The 19,196-nt window shown below is 38.4% G+C and overlaps 1 protein-coding gene across 1 annotated transcript in view; it reads right to left on the bottom strand.

The window, feature by feature from the left end:
* Positions 1–19,196, bottom strand: part of LOC114023659 (spondin-1-like) — a 369,204-nt gene that overhangs the window by 336,363 nt on the left and 13,645 nt on the right. Inside the window, exon 2 of the mRNA XM_027836417.1 lies at positions 12,283–12,389. Within this exon, the coding sequence (XP_027692218.1) occupies positions 12,283–12,389 (107 nt within the window). The remainder of the gene's footprint in view (positions 1–12,282; positions 12,390–19,196) is intronic.

Genomic DNA, 19,196 nt, shown 5'->3' with positions numbered 1-19,196 from the left:
ATAGATCAAATTAACTGGATCATGGCCAGGTCTCCTCTTCCCTCCCTGATGCAGAAAGGCAGAAGCCAGAGCTAATTCACCTCCCTTGGAGATGGGACAACCTACAGCCCACAGCAACCCCAGACCTCTTTCTTCTTCCTGGCTTTTAACAAGTATAGACACAGAACAGTAACTGTGTCACTTAGCAAGGACTTGCCCCTTTGGGTCTGGGGAACACTTCAGCAGCAGTCCCAATAAATTAGTGTTCCTTAAGGGAGGAAAAGATGGACACAGATTGTTCCATCAAAACATGACTTGACTTATTTCAGATTTTTGCAATATTGTATTTAGTCTGCAAGTAGATTAGCAGGTCTAATTAAATAGCCTAATGACTGCTTTTTCGCTATGATAGAAAGTACTTTGGACTTATTTAAATCACTTCCACTTACCACTCATTCAAGTCATTAAGAAGTATCAGTCACTAATGGTTTAATATCTTTTTAGTAATCAAGAAAGACTGAACTCCTAATTAAGCAAAACAAAACAAAAAAGGATACCACCCAGAGGGAGAAGAAGCTAACAACAACAAGATCAATAATAATAATAATCAATATTTATAGAGAGCTTTAAGGTCTGCAAATTGGCTTACAAAAATTATTACATTTAATCCTCACAACAACCCTTGGAAGCACGTACAATTATTATCCTCATTTTATTGATGAGGAAACTGAGGAAGATAGCAGTTAAGTGACTTATCCAGAGCCACAAAATGAATAAAGTACATGAGATTGGATTTGAATTCAGTTTTTTCCTGAACTTCAGATTCAGAGTTCTAGCCTCTGCACCATCTATAGCTCCCATAGCTAGTACTAGTAGTACTAGTAGTAGTGGTGGTGGTAGTAGTAGTAGTAGCAGTAGCACTACTAGTAGTAGTAGTAGTAGTAGTAGTGGTAGTAGTGGTGGTAGTGGTGGTGGTGGTAGTGGTGGTGGTGGTGGTGGTGGTGGTGGTGGTGGTGGTGGTGGTGGTGGTGGTGGTAGTAGTAGTAGTAGTAGTAAACAGATATGGCAAAGGAAAGATGATGAAATGTTAGTATCAGTTTAGAGCTGGAAGGCTCCTTCAAGGTCATCTAGCCTAAGTCCTTCATTTAGAGATGAGGAAACAGGCTCAGAGAGATGGAGAGATTTCCAAAGTTGGTCCATGGCAGAACAAGGCTTTGAATGCAGGTCTTCTAAGTTCAGCAGTGTCTGTGTTGTACCACAGTGCCTCCTGAGAGGGTTCTAGGATTCCTTCTCCAAATAAGGTGATGCTGTTCTGTTACACAACATTGCATTATTCTAATCATATCTTCATGGAGATGAAAGTTTCATTTAATTTACTCAATCTACCTAGAACAATCAGCAAAGGCAAGGAAGTAGAGGATGAAGATTTACTGGTGTCCCTTAAATTCATCTACCTGTTAAACCTGGATGTATGCCCAATTAGGCAGATAGATGGGTGGAAAAAAAACAAGTGTGTTTCTAGGAAAATCAACCCAATTTTGTCACAGGAACTGTTTTCAGTTTTCCAGCTTCCTCTGTCAGTTAAAGGATTAATTCTTCTGATTGCTAATTGTTTCAGTATATTAGGCAAATTAAATGGCACTTTTACTTTCCTGGAGATATGATTAGAGTGTTCAGATAAAATGTGTAATACATAGTAACACCTGATTTAGAGGATGAGTCACAGAACTTCAGAGAGACCTAGATCATTTATTCCTATTAGGTTTTAGAGATGAAAATTAAGAGGCCTGGAAAAATTCAGAGAATTGCTCAAATTCACCCAGGGAATGAGTGGCAGTGAGTGCTGAGATGAGAAGCCAGGTTTTCTGACTCTTCTCCCCTCCTCTGCTTCCCAAAGCTCTTTCCTACATACCGTACTATCTCCCACTTATTGTTGACGCTGGTGAATGAAATATTTCTCAAAAGTGAAACGCCTAGAGATCTGAATCTGATTCTTTTGAAATCTGAAAGTTTCCATATATTTTGGAAATTCTTCTAAAATTTTTTCCCTACATAACTGCCTCTTTGAATTTCATATTGACCATAATTTGACCTTTTCCTAAGGAATTAAGTTCATTATCATAAAGAGCCTTTCTTGACCAAGCTATACAATACTTTGGCATAGTAATGGCCTCGGGAGATACTGAAGTAACATGTTGTTCCTTACACAAAATTGCTAGAAACCACAGCTTTTACTCCTAGCATCCAACTCAATGATTCTTAACCATTTTTTGATTCATGTTTGCCTTAGCAAACCTATGGACCCTTTCTCAGAATATAATGTTGTTAAATGCATAAAATAAAATACATAAGATTGCAAAAGAAACCAATTAGGTTGAAATATTTTATCAAAAAAAAACACCTTGTCTTAAAAGTTCACCAATCCTAGGCTATTGTTATAGCTGCGCATAAGCACTTATAAAACGGAGTCAATAAGCCGTTAGCAAGGGGTCCTCAGGGTATTTGCATAGTGAAGGACTTTAGTACAGTTGTTCACAGACCATTTACTATGTATTGACAGGACCAAGGTTGCCAAAAGTCAGACCTCCAAATCAGCAGCTCTCACTGCAAAAAAGTTCTCCCAGCATCCATAGGCATTTGCCTCTTTCTGGCTGTAAACTCACCGCTACCAGTCTGATGGATAGCAAAGAGCAGGAGAGAGAAAGCAGATCCCATTGTCCTAAAAGCAGTGGTCCCAGACTTGTTCACTAGCACCTTTAACACTGACCTGCTTGTTGACTTGCTGCATTATACAGTGGAAAGAGGGATGGATTTGGATTCAGTCTTAGGTTCAAATCCCAGCTCTTGCAATTGTGGAACCTTGGGCAAGTCATTTGCTCTCTCTGAGACTCAGTCTCCTTGTTTATAAAATGAAGGGGGTTGGAGTAGAGGACCCCAAGTTGTCTTCTAATTCTAAATCTATAATTCTCTAATTGTTTTACTGCTGTGCTCATCTCCCAGTTGAAGGCCTGGACTAACCATTGGAAACACTGACGTCTGACCTCTTCTCCTAGTCCATGCAGTGGAGGAGTATTAGCAGGGGAGGGAAAAGAGAGCTCTGTCACCAAGATTTCTATCTCTGTTCCTTTGGCCTCCTCCTCCGATTATTGAGCACCTGCCCGGAACCACTATTCAAGGAACTGCCCAGGATAGCCATGTCCTCTTCTTTGGTGGCTTTGCTCCTCACCCTCTGGACTTTCCACCAACACTCTATCCATCGAGCTATCCAGGAATCAAACCCTACTGCAAAGTGCTTCCTTCTGCTCATCTCCCAAATGCCACTTGGATTTTTCTGTTTCCAAGGAAAGAAAAATACATCTGACCCCTAAACTGGAGAGCCAGCTCATAGAGCCAAAGCAAATTTGTCCAGCCCTGCAACAAAACACCAAAGTTCTTAGCTGTCTATTATGTTTTGAATAAAACAGGAAATAATGTTGCAAGAACAAAGAATGTGAAGGAAAGATATTAAGAATCTTGGAGATAAGGAAATGTGGATTAAAAGCTACATGCAGATTTTAATGGCTTTCGGAGTCCAGTTGTTTAGACTTGGAACACTTTGTTCCTCAGTACTCCTAGGGACTGAAGAGTGTCCTATCAACCAAGCATTCACACTTGGCTTGCAAGTTAGGCAGAGTACATAAACATAGATTTGGCTCATCTGATCAACTAACAAAGATTATTTTTACAACAGTTTCTTAAAAAAATACAAATAAAAACTCAAGACAATGATAAAAGCCATCAAAAGCTCTCAGTCCTGATGTTCCAGCAACTCAGTCAATCAAGCACTTATTAAGTGCCAGGCATTGTGCTATGCCTGAAGGTTAAATGAGAAAAGATTAAATAATTCCTTCCCTTGAGAACTCAGCATTCTATGGGAAAAGCAACATGTACACACATAAGTAGAAGCAAAATGAATATAAAGTAAATGGGTCAGATGAGTTTGAGGATTCATCATCTCCAGGTACCAGGTGCCATTCTGCAGTGGAGGTAGGCCTAGTTCCTTCAAGGTATTACTTGCTTAGAAGGATAGGAGATTGTGGGAGAAGGAAGGAGAAAGCAACAAACTAGAGGTTGATAAAAAAGAAAGCTCCCATCCTTCTCCTTTTGTCTTCTCATTCCTGCCCCCTCCTTAGTCCAATGCTATTCTATACTCTTAGCAGTAAAATTGAGAGTTTGATGCCATGCCACATGATGCCATATTCTCTGCTTCTGCTTTCTCTTCTCCAAAATTTCCTGATTTTCTTTGGAAACTTTAAAGTGCTATATTAAAATATTGGTTATTATTATTAGTTTTCTTCCCCTCCCATTTTCTTCTTCTTTTGATGTCTACTAACTTTGAAGTAAACTTAATCTAACTCTCCTCTCACCAGATACACCCTCCCAAAGAAGAAAAAGTACATCTTGGATAATTTTTTGTGTTTGTGTATACATGTGTGTAAGTATACATGTGACCACATCTACATACATCTCAAAGATTTCTTGTTTCTTGATAAATGTTGGAGAAGATGTGGGAAAATTGGAACACTGATGCATTGTTGGTGCAGTTGTGATCCAACTATTCTGGAGAGCAATTTGGAACTATGCCCAAAGGACTATAAAAATGTACATACCCTTTGACTCAGTAATACCACTACTAGGTCTGTATCTCAAAGAGATCATGAAAAAGGGAAAAGGACCCACATGTACAAAAATATTTTAGCAGCTCTTTTCGTGGTGGCCAAGAATTGGAAATTGAGGGGATATCCATTAATTGGGGAATCGCTGAACAAGTCATGGTATAGCAATGTAATGGAATATTATTGTACTATAAGAAATGATGAGCAGGCAGACTTTAGAAAAACCTGGAAAGACTTACAGGAACTGATGCTGAGTAAAGTGAGCAGAACCAGGAGACTATTGAACACAGTAACAGCCATGTTGTGTGATGACCAACTTTGAAAGTTGTATTGAATGGTCTTTTGCCATATTAAATTAGAAGTTATTAGGACTGGACTTGTCTTCTTTGATGTTTGTGCCTCCCCCAGAGAAATGAAGTGTTCGATAAAAGGGTGTTTCCCTCTCAAGGGAGAAAAAGGGAAAAAAGAGGAGAAAAAAGAAATGAGGAAAAGCTAGGAGTCAGGAAAGTACAGGATACCTTTAGGGAACAGCAAAATAATTCAATTTGTCCAAAATGTGCATTATGAGGAGGGAAGTAGTAAGGAATCAGGCTGAAAAAGTAGTCTGAGGCTATACAACATCAAACTGATTAGGTAGAATTGTATCTTTTAAGAACAAACTCTCCTTTAAGCATTTAAACGTTTCAAAGATTCTCTTTACAACAGCCCTTGTGTGTCTTGTGTGATTGAGGAAGGAGGCAAAGAGGGAGGGAGGAAGAGAGACAGAGCAAACATTGATAAAGTGCTTAGCATGTGTGCCAGGCACTATGTCAAGTTCCAGGAATACAAATACAAGCAAAAAGAAAGCCAGTCTCTGCCCTCAAAGAGCTTACACTCTAAAGGGGGAGGACAATACATAAAAGAGAGCTAAAAGTGGGTGGGAAAGATAGCCTTAGAGGAGCAAGGGAAAATAGTCTGGGAGAGAAGAGAACATAGGTGGCCTGGGCACTTCTTTGAGGGGAGATTCAGGGTAGGAACCAGACAGTTAGGTGGTACAGTGGAATAGAGCCCTGAGCCCGGAACCAGGAAAACCCGAGTTCAAATTTGGCCTCAGACACTTAGCTGTGTGACCCCAGGCAAGTCACTTAAGCTCTGTTTGTCTCACTTTACTCATCTGTAAAATGGAGATAACAATCCTACAGGGTTGTTGTGAAGATCAAATGAGATAACTTTAAAGCCTTTAGCACATACAGTAGCTGGCACATAGTAACACTACACAGATGTCATCTATTCCTTAAATGGGATCTAACTCCTCATCCTGCTATACAGTGTAATGGAGGTTGTAAGGTATGAACAAGTCAAGGCTACCACCACGCAAAACTGGTAGACAGCCCCATCAACTTCTCTGGCATTCCTCCTAGTTGTGGCTCATTACCATAAAAATATTTCTGGTGCTCCAGATTTTCCTTGCCAATCCAAGGAGGAAACTCCCCCAAAGTCTCTAGAGTGGCATGCTGGAAATAGGGACATACTCACAGCATGTCCTCTATCTTTCAGCTTCTTCCCAGAGTCTCTCTTCCTCCAGGGGCCACTCCCTGGAGAGAGGTGGGATTCTATTCGCATGTATCTTCCCTGCAAACCAAAAGCTCTGAAGCGGGTAGTATGAATCTCATTGTCCTCATTTTATGAATGAGGAAGCTTATTCTCAGAGAGAAGAAATGATTTGCCCAAGGTTACCCCAAACTAGCAAGTAATATCTTCAGGGTATAAGTATTCTTTTCCCTTCTGGCTGCATTGTAAGCAACAGAAGCCCATTGTAGGCTTCTGATACTGGAAATGGAATGATCAGAACTGTACTTAAAGAAGATTATTCTGACAGCATATCCAGGATAGCTTGTAGGAGAAGAATTCTCTCTGGGCCACTGGATTTTGCTGAAAAGGGGTCAAGTTTATGCTTTCATTAGCCACAAATACTGCATCTAAAGAATGAAAAATAATCCTGGCATTCTACAGAAAGGTAGAGAACTCTGAAAAGTAGTCTTCTAGAGATGCTCATCAGACAGAGAATGGCTGAACAAACTATGGTATAGGAACAGAATGTAATATTACTGTGCCATAAGAAAAGATGAAAGGTTCAGTTTCTGAGAAACTAAGAAAGACTTGGATGAAATGATGCTGAGTGAAGTAACCAAAACAAGATCAATTTATACAATAAAAGCAACACTGTAAAAAACAAACAATTTTGGATGACTTAAGAACTCAAATGACCTCAATGGCCAACCATGATTTCAGCTCACATACAAAGTTGCACGTTACCCACCGCCTGACAAAGAAATGGAGGATTCAGGCTACACAGTGAGACATTTTTAGACATTCCCAACATAGCAATGAGATTTCCTTGACTATGCATACTTGTTTTAAAAACTGTTTTGGTTTTTCTCTTCTTTTTCCAATAGGGGAGGTGAGATAAAACTGATTTTTAATTAAAAAAAACAAAGTTTAATTAAAAAAAGAAAAATTGCATGCTAAAGTTAACAATCCTTGACTTTCTATAATGGATTGCTATCTTAGCAATGATTCTCTGGGCAAAGGAAAACACGGGGTATTCTGCTAATTCTCAGAAACAATGGGGTGATAGCAGTAGAGCAAGAATTCCTCAAATCTCAAGGCTGGATCAGATCTCAGGGGCAGGGCATCCAACCTATTCCTCGTTTGTTTAGGGTTTTTTGGGGGGAAGTAATTGGGATTAAGTGACTTGCCTAGGGTCACACAGCTAGTAAGTATCTGAAGCCAGATTTGAACTTAGATCCTCCTAACTCCAGGGCTGTGCTCTATCCACTGCACCACCTTGCTGCTCCTACCCAACCTATTCCTGAATCTTCTCTACAGCATCCCTGGCAAGTGGTCATTGAGCCTTTACATGAAAACCTGCAAGGATAAATCACTACATATTCCATTTGAATTTTGAGTTCTCCCTTTAAACACATTGATGCCTTAGGTCACTATAGTACTGAAGTACTCCCCTGGAGCCTTAAGGACTCTCTTCATGCCACCATTTCCGATGAGAACTCCAGGTTGCCTAATTACATTTCCAAATGGTGACATCTCTTTTAACAAAGAGTGTCAACGTCAATGATTCTTCCTCTCCCCTACTGCTAGTACCTTCCTTCTGAGATAACCCTCTACCTCCTCTGTAGTATCTTGTTTGCACATAGTTGTTTGCTTTTGTGTCTCATTAGAATGTGACCTCCTTAGGGGTGGGGATTATGGATTTTTTTTTCCCTTTCTTTGAATCCATAGCCCTTAGCACAGAGTCAGGCAAAAAATACTTAAATACATAATAAATACTTGTTGAACCCTGTCAGGATGCCGGAAAGTCTGATTTCATCTCAAATATAAATGAATTTTATTTGGGCTTTTGTGGGCCAAATGAGCCATCATTGAATACCTATTATCTTCTCAGCAGTTTAGAAATTCTTTCTATTTCTCTGGGACACCAACTCAAAGAATGCTTTGGGGAGCACTGATAAGAAAAGTCTGCAAGAAAGGGTTAAAAAGGATTCTTCATCCTTTTTTATGTGTCAAGGTTCCCTTTGGCAGTCTGGCAAAGCCGATGGACACCTAAGAATGATATTTTAAAATGTATAAACTAAAATAAATAGAATTAGAAAGGAAACCAAAGGCTAGTGAAAATTAAGATGTAATTTTTTTCCCATACCAATTTATGGACTCCCTGACCCCAGGTTAAGAAGTCAAGTTAAATTATTGTTGTTGTTCAGTCATTTCAATTGTTTTTGACTCTTTGTGACCCCATTTGGGGTTTTCTTGGAAAAGATATTAGAGTAGTTTGTCATTTCCTTCTCCAGCTCATTTGATAGATGAGGAAACTGAGGCAAACAGGGTTAAATGACTCGCCTGGGGTCACACAACTAATTTCTGAGGCCAGATTTGAACTCATGAAGCTGAGTCTTGCTAACTTCAGGCCCAGTACTCTATCCACTGTACCACTTAGCTGCCCCCTGAGTTAAATAACTGGCTTTTAAATTTTCCCATAGCTTGTAACTTTACCACTATCTAATCAATTTGTAAAACACTTTCTGTTTCCCTGTAGCTCCTTAAAGAAGGCCTATCTACCTTGCTTCCTACACTGCCGGAGAGAGAAAAACTTAGAATCCTATACACATACAACATACTTTAAAGTTTAATGTGGACCATTAACATTTTCTTCATCACTTTATGAAGTCCAGATGGTCTAAATAACAACAATCAATCAAGCATTGATTTTTTATGTTTGCCTATTTCTGAGACGTAAATGCTCACATCAAAAATTTAACAATGGGAGTGGGCTCCAGCACACCCCTGTCTGGGATCCAGTTTTGCATTTTGCAAAATGAAAGTCTTGGACTAAAGTCCCTTCTAGCTCTAAATTCTGTGATCTTGGGAACACTTCACAAGGTCTTGTAGAAACTATTTTAAAGAAAATATCACAAGATTTTAACTTGTTTCATTCAATATGAGCTACTCCTATTCACTACTTAGAACTTAAACTTCCATACTTTTCAATACTCTGTTGGGGTTTGGGGGGGGGGTGACAGCAGCAGCATTCCATTGCACAGAAGCCTGTTCTGTGCAGACTGAGTTAAGGGAGGTGGCCCCAGAACAGTTACCATGTCAGGGGAATTTAGACCAGATGGAGTTTTTAACTTCTCAGAAAGGTAAAAACTTTTGGGGAAGTTAAGACCCAGGTCCTTCATCATCATCATCCTCAGGATACCCAGGACTTTTAAAGTCAGAGAAATGAAAGAGAAACAGGGCTTTCCTGACTGAGAAAGCAAGACTAAAGGGAGTCAGTGAGTTAAAAGCCTAACAGAGAGAGGCCAGGAGGAAAACAGAGACATAAACTTAGGGAAGATTTTTAAGACCAAGCTAAACTGATGTAAGCATAAAGAGAGAAGGCTGCAGATGCTCACTGAAGGGAAAAGCAATTTATTCTGCCTCTTTCTATGCCTACTGTTTGGGAAAATGAAAGAAACGCTGACAACGTTAGTTCCTTATGAAGGCCTACACTCATAGCACTTGCTCAACAAATGCTGAATGACTAAATGATTGAGTAAATGAATGAGTGAATATAAAAATGATGAAAGGAATTATAAGGGTAGATGAAGTTAAAATGACTTAATTAGTCCAGAAAAGCTTCCCTGGCTTATACTAAAGAGTTTTGTGGCATTAATTTCTCTGAACATTACACTGAATATTTTTGATGTTTGCTCAGTAGTTTTATTACTCCCATTTAATAGATGGGAGAACTGAGGGTTGAAAAATGACTTACCTAGGATCACACCGCTTAGTAAGTGCTAGAGCCAAGATCTGAATTGAGACCAAGCCTAGCATTCTTTCCTTTGTGCCACACTGCCTTTGAGTATTTGGTAGAGACTTAAAAGTAAAACTGTTTAAAGATATTAAAATGTATATTTTAATGAAAACCAAAGACAGTGTCTGTATCCTCTGACAATCCTCTACCATTAGTATGTAAGCTTCTTGAGAGCAGGGACTGTTTTACTTTCATCTTGTATCCTCAGCACCTAATAGACGCTTAATAAATATTTCATGGATTATTTGGATTCCTCAAGAACAATGAAACAGCCCCCTAAAAGGGGGTCTGTTTGTGAATTCATAGATCATACATTCTGCAATTTACCAGCTAGATGGCCTCAAGTTCTCTGGGCCTCAGTTTCTCCTCTATAAAGTGAGGGGGCTGGACTAAATGATCTCTATGATCTCCTCACTAAATTTTACAATTAGATGATCTCCAAGGTCCCCCTCCCTCTGACTCTAACACTCTAAGAGTCTGTCCACTCAGACCAAACAACCAGTTCAATTCACTACCATTTAGTAGAAGCTTGTACAAATTACAGTGATAGTTACTTAAAAAAAATTAGTTATGAACCCATACTGAAACAACAATCAGCCATTACAGAGCACCCATCTTCTAATTAGATTTGATCTATCATTCTAGCCTGTCAAGATTTTGTCAGATTTTACCATTCAGTATGTCAGATTTCCCTACAAGCTTTGTGCCTTCTGCAAAATTTAATAAGCATGTCATCGGTACCTTTAACCAAGTCATTAATATATGGACCAAGGACAGCTCCCCAAGGAATTCTACTACACTAATGTCATTCCAAGATGACATTAAACCATTAATGACTAAACTTCAGGTCGTGTTATTCAGCCAGTTATGAATACAAATAATTACTATTGTCTAGCTCACATTTCTCATCCACAAGGATTTCATGACAGACTCTGTCAGGTCCTTTGTTGAAATCTAAATGTACCATACCTGTCGAGTTCCCCAGTCTACTAGCCTAGTAAGTCTTTGGGAGAGAAAAAAAATGAGATCAATCTGGCATGAGCTTTCCCTATTAAAGTCATACTGGCTCCCACTGACTATCTCTTCTCTTTCTAAATGCTTAAAAATATCCTTTTAAAAATATATTTTTAAATTTTGCCAGTAACAAAAATCAAGTCACTGACCTATGGTTCACAGACTCCACCTCCTGTTCTTTTTGGGAAAAAATCATATGTGCCCTTTTCTAGCCCTGCTTTGCTTCTCATGTTCTCCAGGATCTTAAGAGGGAAAAAAATCACTGAAAGTACTTCAGGAATCCCATTAAGAATGAATGCAAAGTCATAATGAGGTCTGGCCTTTGGCACAATTAACAATTAGTTAAAGTTTATATCTCCTTTCTATGCCCTTTTCTCTCTCTCTGTCTGTTCTCTTTCCTGCCTAGACCTCATGAGTCACCTTGCTGTGAATTTCCATGAAGTGTCACTATGAATGACTTTAATGAGACAGCCCTTCCCAAGAAAACTTGGAATTTTTTTAAAAAGCACCTTGGGACAGAGATAGTTGGAGTTTGGGAGCCTTCCCTAGCCCTTGGTTCCATATAGACCATTCCAATATGCTAGCTAGAATACAAATTTACATTTTTTTTATTCCTTTATAGTTTTCTAGTGGTTGCAAAATGCCAGATAAAAATAGATTCCAGAATAAATACAAAATTAGGGGAAAATAAATAAATAAATGCAAAATTAGGGATAAAAATTTTTCCCTTCCTTGGACTCTAGGCCTTTCCTTGAGTTTGTTCATTGTCTTCTAAACATCTAAAAGGAGATCCCATTACCTCTACTTGACTTTTTTGCTTTTAGCCCATTTCTTCCATTTGTCTTCTTTGGAATAAGGCTAAATGATGCTTCTCCTCCTAGAGGAAATAAAAAACTTACTAACATTTGAAGACAGTTATCAGGCCCTCCCTAAGCTCCTTCCTTGCCCCACCTCCTCCAAGTATCCAAAGCAAAGCATATTTAATTCTTTCAATCTTTGCCCATAAATCCACCTCTGTTTCCTATACAGTTTTTTCTGCTTTCTTTCTTCTGAACTCCAACAAATTTGGCTGTCTCTCTCCTTTCCTTTACCCTTAGGAATTACCAAACAAATCATCAAGTTATAGTTATATTTTTTTTTAATCAAGATGAGGTAGGATTTCACCACACAATGTAGCTAATGGTAGAACATGTTAACATCAACCACGTGAGTCAATCCTCATTTGGCTTCTGGAACCAAGCAGTTTAATCCAAATTTGGATGAGAACTATGGAAGGTTTCCTACCTGGAAAGTCCCAGCATGGTCTTCCTCTTTATCTCCCTCTTTGTTCTCTTTGAGAGCAATCAAGGTGAAACCCCTGAAGTAGGAGGGAGTAGCAGCAGAGAGAGTCACTGTGGAGAGAGAAAGAACACAGAAAATTACTACCTGTGGAACCAATTGGCTTCTATTTCAATAGCCCCTGAGAGTGACTTCTTTGGCTCACTAGAGCAAACCTAGAGGCCCAGACCTTGAAGAGGCAAAGTCTAGCCATAAATTCACAGTGTTGGAAAAGACCTCAGAGGCCATCTACTCCAAACCACTCCAGAACACTGAAATAATAGGATCACAGATTGAAGGGACCTTAAGTGCATCTACTCCGATATCTTCCTGTTAAAGATGAGGAAAGTGAGGCCCAGAAAGGTTAAGTAACCGTGCTGTTGTTCAGTCATTTGACTCTTCATTACTCAGTAGACCAACTGTCCATGGGGTTTTCTTGGCAAAGGTACTGGAGTGGTTTGCCATTTCCTTCTACAGCTTTAAGCAGACAGAGGTTAAGTGACTTGCCCAACATCATACAGCTAGTAAGTATCTGAGGTCAGATTTTGAACTCTAGTCCTCCTGATTCCAGGCCTGGTGCTCTATCCACTGAGCCATCTAGATGCTCTAAGGTCAAACAGATCAAATACAGCAGAGCTGGGCTTTGAAGGTTCTCCATCTCCAAACCCAGCATTTTTCCTACTATTATACAGTCTCCCCATGTGCTCCCCAGCAAGTAGTCCTGCAAGGAACTCCAGTGACGGAGGGCACTAACTACATTCAAACATCATTGCATCTTTGGACCAGTTTCTATGCCCAAATAATAGGGCTTCTCATGAGCTCCCAAACATTTTTTTCAATTTCAGGACCTACTAAGTGGCTAAAGCCCCTAGCTCTATTGTGATACTAATAAAATCAAGAAACAGAACCCAAGTAGCACTGGCCTATCTGCCAGGGACCATGTCTTCATGATATAAGCCCTTGTTTTGTTTTGTTTTCTTTAGGAAGTCTAATGTAAAACTGGCACTGGATCTGACTAAGAATAGTTCCCAGAGCAAAGGTGCTCCAGACAATGTCAACACAGAAGAGTTTCAAAGTTGGGCTTTGAGACAGCGTAGGAAAGAGAGAATTTTCTTTTTTTAGGCAATTGGGGTTAAGTGACTTGCCTAGGGTCACACAGCTAGTAAGTATCAAGTGTTTGGTCTGAAGCCCGATTTGAACTCAGGTCCTCCTGACCTCAGGGCCGGTGCTCTATCCACTGCACCACCTAGCTGCCCCAGGAAAGAGAGAAATTTTAAAAAATTTTAAAAAAAGAGAGAAATTCCTTTTAAAAAGGAAATTGTTAAGGTGATACTGAAGGATTTAGACTTGGGAAGAAGGTGAGAGACTGAATTTACGGAGAAATTTGGAAGAAAATTAGAAAAAGTTAAAGGAAAATAATCTCGACTTTCAGATTCTACTTCTGGCTTCTGTAAGAGAAGGTTATAAAAGAAGGTATAGAGTATATAGTAGAAGAGATAAGGATTGAATAAATAGGACAGATATTTGAATAAATTGGACAAAATGATGAAGGTGTTTTAGATGGGTTTGGATTTGTGAAGATGACCAGAGAATAAATTTGGAGGTGGCAAATTTGGAAGAACTTAAGGATAAGCTAAAGAACTAGAAATGAAAGAGAAAAAGAGCTCAATTTAAAGGAAGAAAAGGATTAAGGACCTAAAGAGATACATTTAAAAAGAGAAAAGGAGAGAGCAGTTGACAAGTCAGTATAAATAAAAGATAATCACAATTAAATTAAATAACAAATTAGTAAATAAAATAAATTATTAAAGTAAACTAGCAAAATACAGTTTCAGAAAAACCAGGGAAGATCTGTATAAAATGATAGAGGGTGAAGTGAGCAGAGCCAAGAGAACAATTCATACAGTAAGAACAATATTATAAGGAAAAATAACTTTGAAAGACTTGAGAACTCTGATCAAAGAAATAACCAACCATGGTTTCAGAGAAATGATGATGAAACACATTATCTACCTCTTGACAGAGAGGTGATAGATTCAAGATGCAGAATTAGACAAGTATTTTTGGACACAACCAATATGAGATTTTTCCTTTTTGCTTGACTATGAATATTAGATAAAAGGGCTTTGTTTTTCTCCATCCCTACACCCATGAAGAAATGTGGAAGACAAACAGGTTTAGAGTAGTCAAAAAAAGAAAAGAAAAGAAAGAAAGAAAGAAAGAAAGAAAGAAAGAAAGAAAGAAAGAAAGAAAAGAGAAAAAGGAAAGAAAAAATGGTCATTGAAACATCTTATAAGAAAATGCATAGGAGGCAGCTAGGTGGCACAGTGGATAGAACACTGGCCCTGAAGTCAGGAGGACCTAAGTTCAAATCTGGCCTCAGACCAAACACTTGACACTCACTACCTGTGAGACCCTAGGTAAGTCACTTAACCCCAATTGCCTAAAAAAAAATGCATAGAAGAAAACAGAAGGAAGATGATAAAGCAGCACAGAAAATCAATACAGCTTTGAAAGGTAAAGTTTGAACTTACTATAACCTTAAAAAGAAAAGCAAGTTTGACATAACAAAGACTTACAGTCTCATGTACAATTGTTTTTCCCGTTCTATTATGTATACGCAAATGTCCATTCTATTTGGTGACTGGAGAAGTTAAAAATACATTTAACAAAAAATGGTAAGTAAAACAACTTGGTGAAATGAAGAAGAGGTTAGTTATAAAATAAAAAGAAAGAGAGCATAGCTGTAATGACATTGAGACAAAGGAAAGGAAGGTAGGTATGGCTGTCAAGTTGTTAGGAGGTAATAAAACACTAATATCTTAAAGAGGGACTTAGGAGGTAAGGGATAAAAAAAGTAGTTTCAAAATAGACTGACAATCTCAATAAGTATGGAGAGCAGATAAAAATCTGTAGTGATGCATTGAGTGTGCTGATGTACACTTCTGCCACAGAGATTGCCACGTTCCAAGTGTAGATCTCAACCCTAGGAGAGAAAAGAAAACTTGAGGAACACCTTCTCCAAACTCCAGCTATCAGGAACAACATAGTATTCAATGAAAAAAAGTGCTAAAGTGGCAGAGAAGAAACTTGGCCTTTGTCAATTTGGAAAATACAGTAATGTCATACAGAGGCATAAAAAAAGGAAAAAGACAAGGTACACATGAGCTTCAAAAGTTGAAGTTCTACTAATGCATTATTGGTGGAGTTGTGAAATGATCCAACCATTCTGGAGAGCAATTTGGAACTGTGCCCAAAGGGCTATAAAGCTGTGCATACCCTTTGACCCAGCAATAGCACTTCTAGGGTTGTATCCCAAAGAGATCATGAAAATGGAAAAGGATGCACATGTACAAAAATATTTATAGCTGCTCTTTTTGTGGTGGCAAACAACCAGAAATTGAGGGGATGCCCATCAATTGGGGAATGACTGAACAAGTTGTGGTATATGAATGTAATGGAATACCATTGTGCTATAAGAAATGACGAGCAGGGAGACCTCAGAAAAACCTGGAAAGATTTGTATGGACTGATGCTGAATGAAGTGAGCAGAACCAGGAGAACGTTGTACACAGTAACAGCCAGGTTGTGCGATGACTAACGTTGATATACTTAGCCCTTCTCATCAAAGAAAGGATCTAAGACATCTCCAAAGGTCTCATGATGAAAAATGCTATCCATATCCAAAGAGAGAACTATGGAGTTTGAATGCAGATCAAAGAATACTATTTGCTATTTTTTCTTCTGTTTTATTTTCTCTTTCTTGTGGTTCCTCCTATCGGTTCTAATTCTTCCTTACAACATCACTAATGTGAAAATATGTTTAATAGGATTGTATATGTATAGCCCACATCAGATTGTGCACTGTCTTGGGGAGGGAGGTAGGGAGGGAGGGAGAGAAAAATTTAAAATTCAAAAGCTTATGCAAGTGATTGTTGATAAATTAAAATAATAAAAAAGAATAGATAGGATTTTGGATATTAAAGAGTAGTCAAAAAAACTGGTAGAAAAACTGTAATGCAATCTGGCAGAAATTAAATTTAATTTCTTTTCTTATACTACATTCCACAATAAATTCAAAATGGGTTAATGATCCGAATATTAAAATGACACTTTTACAAACTGTCATGATGAAAATCATAAACCTTTCATAGTTATGTGCAACAATTCACTTCTTAAACACAAATGAATAAAGATAATCACAAAAAAATTTTTTTAAAAAGGTGAAGTTCTTCCTGAAAAGGAAAAAGGTGGATGTTCTGAGGGTGAAGCAGCTTCTCGTTCTCCAAGGAATGATAAAATAGAGACACAAAAGCCATCATGTAAGACAGATCATCCATTCAGGGTCAGCAGAAGAAGACTAGAGGTTTGTTGTCTTCTTGAGATATGTATCCAAAGCAGAAAAATATTCTAAGGTTTGTCCAATCCAGGGATTACAACTCACTTCTGGTGATTCCCATGGACAAAAATGATGCTGGCAGAAAGAACCTAAGGTAATGCGCCAAAGATCGTGAAGTCTTAAGTAAGAAACCTAAGATGACGGAGTTACAGGTCAAGTTTCCTTCACTGTTTTCCTTTGAATACAAAGGAAATCACAGGGAGAAATGACATAAGATGTGAAGAATTGGCTAAGAAGATGGTCACTGAAAATGGAATTTGGATTGTAAACCATGGCTTAAAATAAAGGAATGACACACTATTGGCCAGGAATAGAGCATACCTGTCTAATCAGGGCAGGTAAGAAAGTATTTTCATGGTGCCTTAAAAAAATCTAATGAAAAAGGACTTTAAAATAAAAAGGATGCAGGTATATCCACCAAATTAGATTCCCATGGAGAGTAAATACGACGAAGGGACAAGAATGGCATTTGAGATAACCATAAGTTTATAGGAAATAAAATCCAAGTCAATAATAAAATCCATGGTCTCAAATATCTATGTACAAATTTGCAACATTTAGGCAATAAGAGAAATTAGAAGTCCTAAAGTAAGCAACTAAATTTGACCTTATCATTATCATAGAAACTTGATGGGATGAAATTTATGACTGGAATACCTTATTTAAAAGAAACAAGAGGTAAATAGGGATGGCAGACTATGGGCATGAAAGACTCCATATGTCAATTTTTTTTAACATGTTGATTAATTTCCCTGAACTGTTTCTCTTTTTAATTTTTTATTTTATGAGATGCTTCCTGGGAAATAGAAGAAAGGGGCAGGGATACATTGGTAAATGTAAGTAATTGTAAAAACAAAATATGTCAACAAAATTTAATTAAAGAAAAGGATAGATAAAAGAGAGGAGATTGTCACTATATGTTAAGAAGCTACAATTGTGAGAAGATCCAGGAAAGGGGCTAGGGGTGAAAAGGGGAACAAGGTAGAGAACATTTGAATAGAGATCAATGGTGGGACAAACAGATGCAACTGTTGCTTGAGAGGCCACTATGGACCCCCTAGATCCACAGAGGAACTAGATAAGGAGTTGAACAAACAGATCAAAAAGTTGGCACGTAGACATGATACAGCACTGATGGCATACTTCAATTATTCAGACCTTATGCTAGAGCAAACATTCTCTCTCTTCTTCTCTGCCAAAAACAGAGCAGCTAATAATTTCCTGATATCTCTTAATTATAATTTTGTCCTTCAAAAGGTGGAGAAACCAATAAGAGAAAATTCTATTCTGTATCTCACAAACAGGAATGAACCCATTGCTAAGATGGGAATGATGGGAATCGTCAATCAATAGACAATTTTTAAGTCCTGGCTGTGTGCTAAGCCCTATGCTAAATACTGTTGTTGTTGTTGTTGATGTTGTTGTTGTTGTTGTTGTTATTGCTTATCTTTCATTCTCACACAGGACCATGACATCAGGAGGATGATGCCATGATTTGCAAATAAATTGGATTTAAGTGAGGGAGAGCTATGCAGGGTCACCAGCCTCACTTTCTCCTCTGGAGCCATCTGGGTCCAGTGACAAGATATAGATCAAGATGACTAGAGATGGCCCTCATGCCAAATGCTAGGGATACAAAGGCAAAAACATAGTCCCTCAAGGAGCTCATGGTCTATGGGAGACAACAGGCAAACAACCATATATAAGATATATGCTGTATAAATTGGTGGTAATCTAGGAGGGAAGGCACTAGCAGCAAGGGAGACTGAAAAAGGCTTCTTGCAGAAAGTAGGATTTCAACTGAGGTCTGAAAGGAAAAGTCCTGCCTTCTGGTGAGGGTAAGGAGAGAGAGCATTCTAGGCATAGGGACATGTGAACAACTAGTGAAAATGCACAGAGAACTCAGGAGATAGAATATTGTATGCAAGGAAAAGCAAACAATTCCAATGAGAAAGAAAAATAGGTACTGTCTGAAAAAATAGATGTAGATGCACAAGAAACTCAACCAAATAAATAGTGACTAAGCCAACTAAATAAGAAGATATGTGCAGAAGATGGAAGCAAACAATGGGTGAGATAAACATAAGAACATAGCACCATCCTGTAAAAATAGTGACAAGAATGTTGAAGTTGGAATGGACTGATGTCAAGGAAAGCTAGGGACAACCACAGGTTTTGTTAAAGCTATATTGGGGAGAAGAGGAGGGTGTATAAAGGATGGGACCACTGTCTGAGGAGGATGCAATCATGCTGACAATGAAGAGAGAGAAGGAAGAGTTACTCAATTCCTAGTAAATTTTATCTTCTCTATCAAAGAAAATGACTTTTGTAATGGAAATGATAGAAGAAAAATGACTCTCATGGAGTTGATACCTAAGATAAATAAGGAGATAATAAGAGAGTGCCCAACTTCTGTGATGAATCTAAGTTACCTGATCCAGATAAACTGTATCATCAAATACTGAAAGAATAAGCAGATGAG

This window comes from Vombatus ursinus, unplaced genomic scaffold (genome assembly GCF_900497805.2).
Source record: "Vombatus ursinus unplaced genomic scaffold, bare-nosed wombat genome assembly UNPS02014818.1, whole genome shotgun sequence".
NCBI classification, from domain to species: domain Eukaryota; kingdom Metazoa; phylum Chordata; class Mammalia; order Diprotodontia; family Vombatidae; genus Vombatus; species Vombatus ursinus.
The sequence above is the reverse complement of the archived record's forward strand: the minus strand, read 5'-3'. Positions and strand labels throughout refer to the sequence as shown.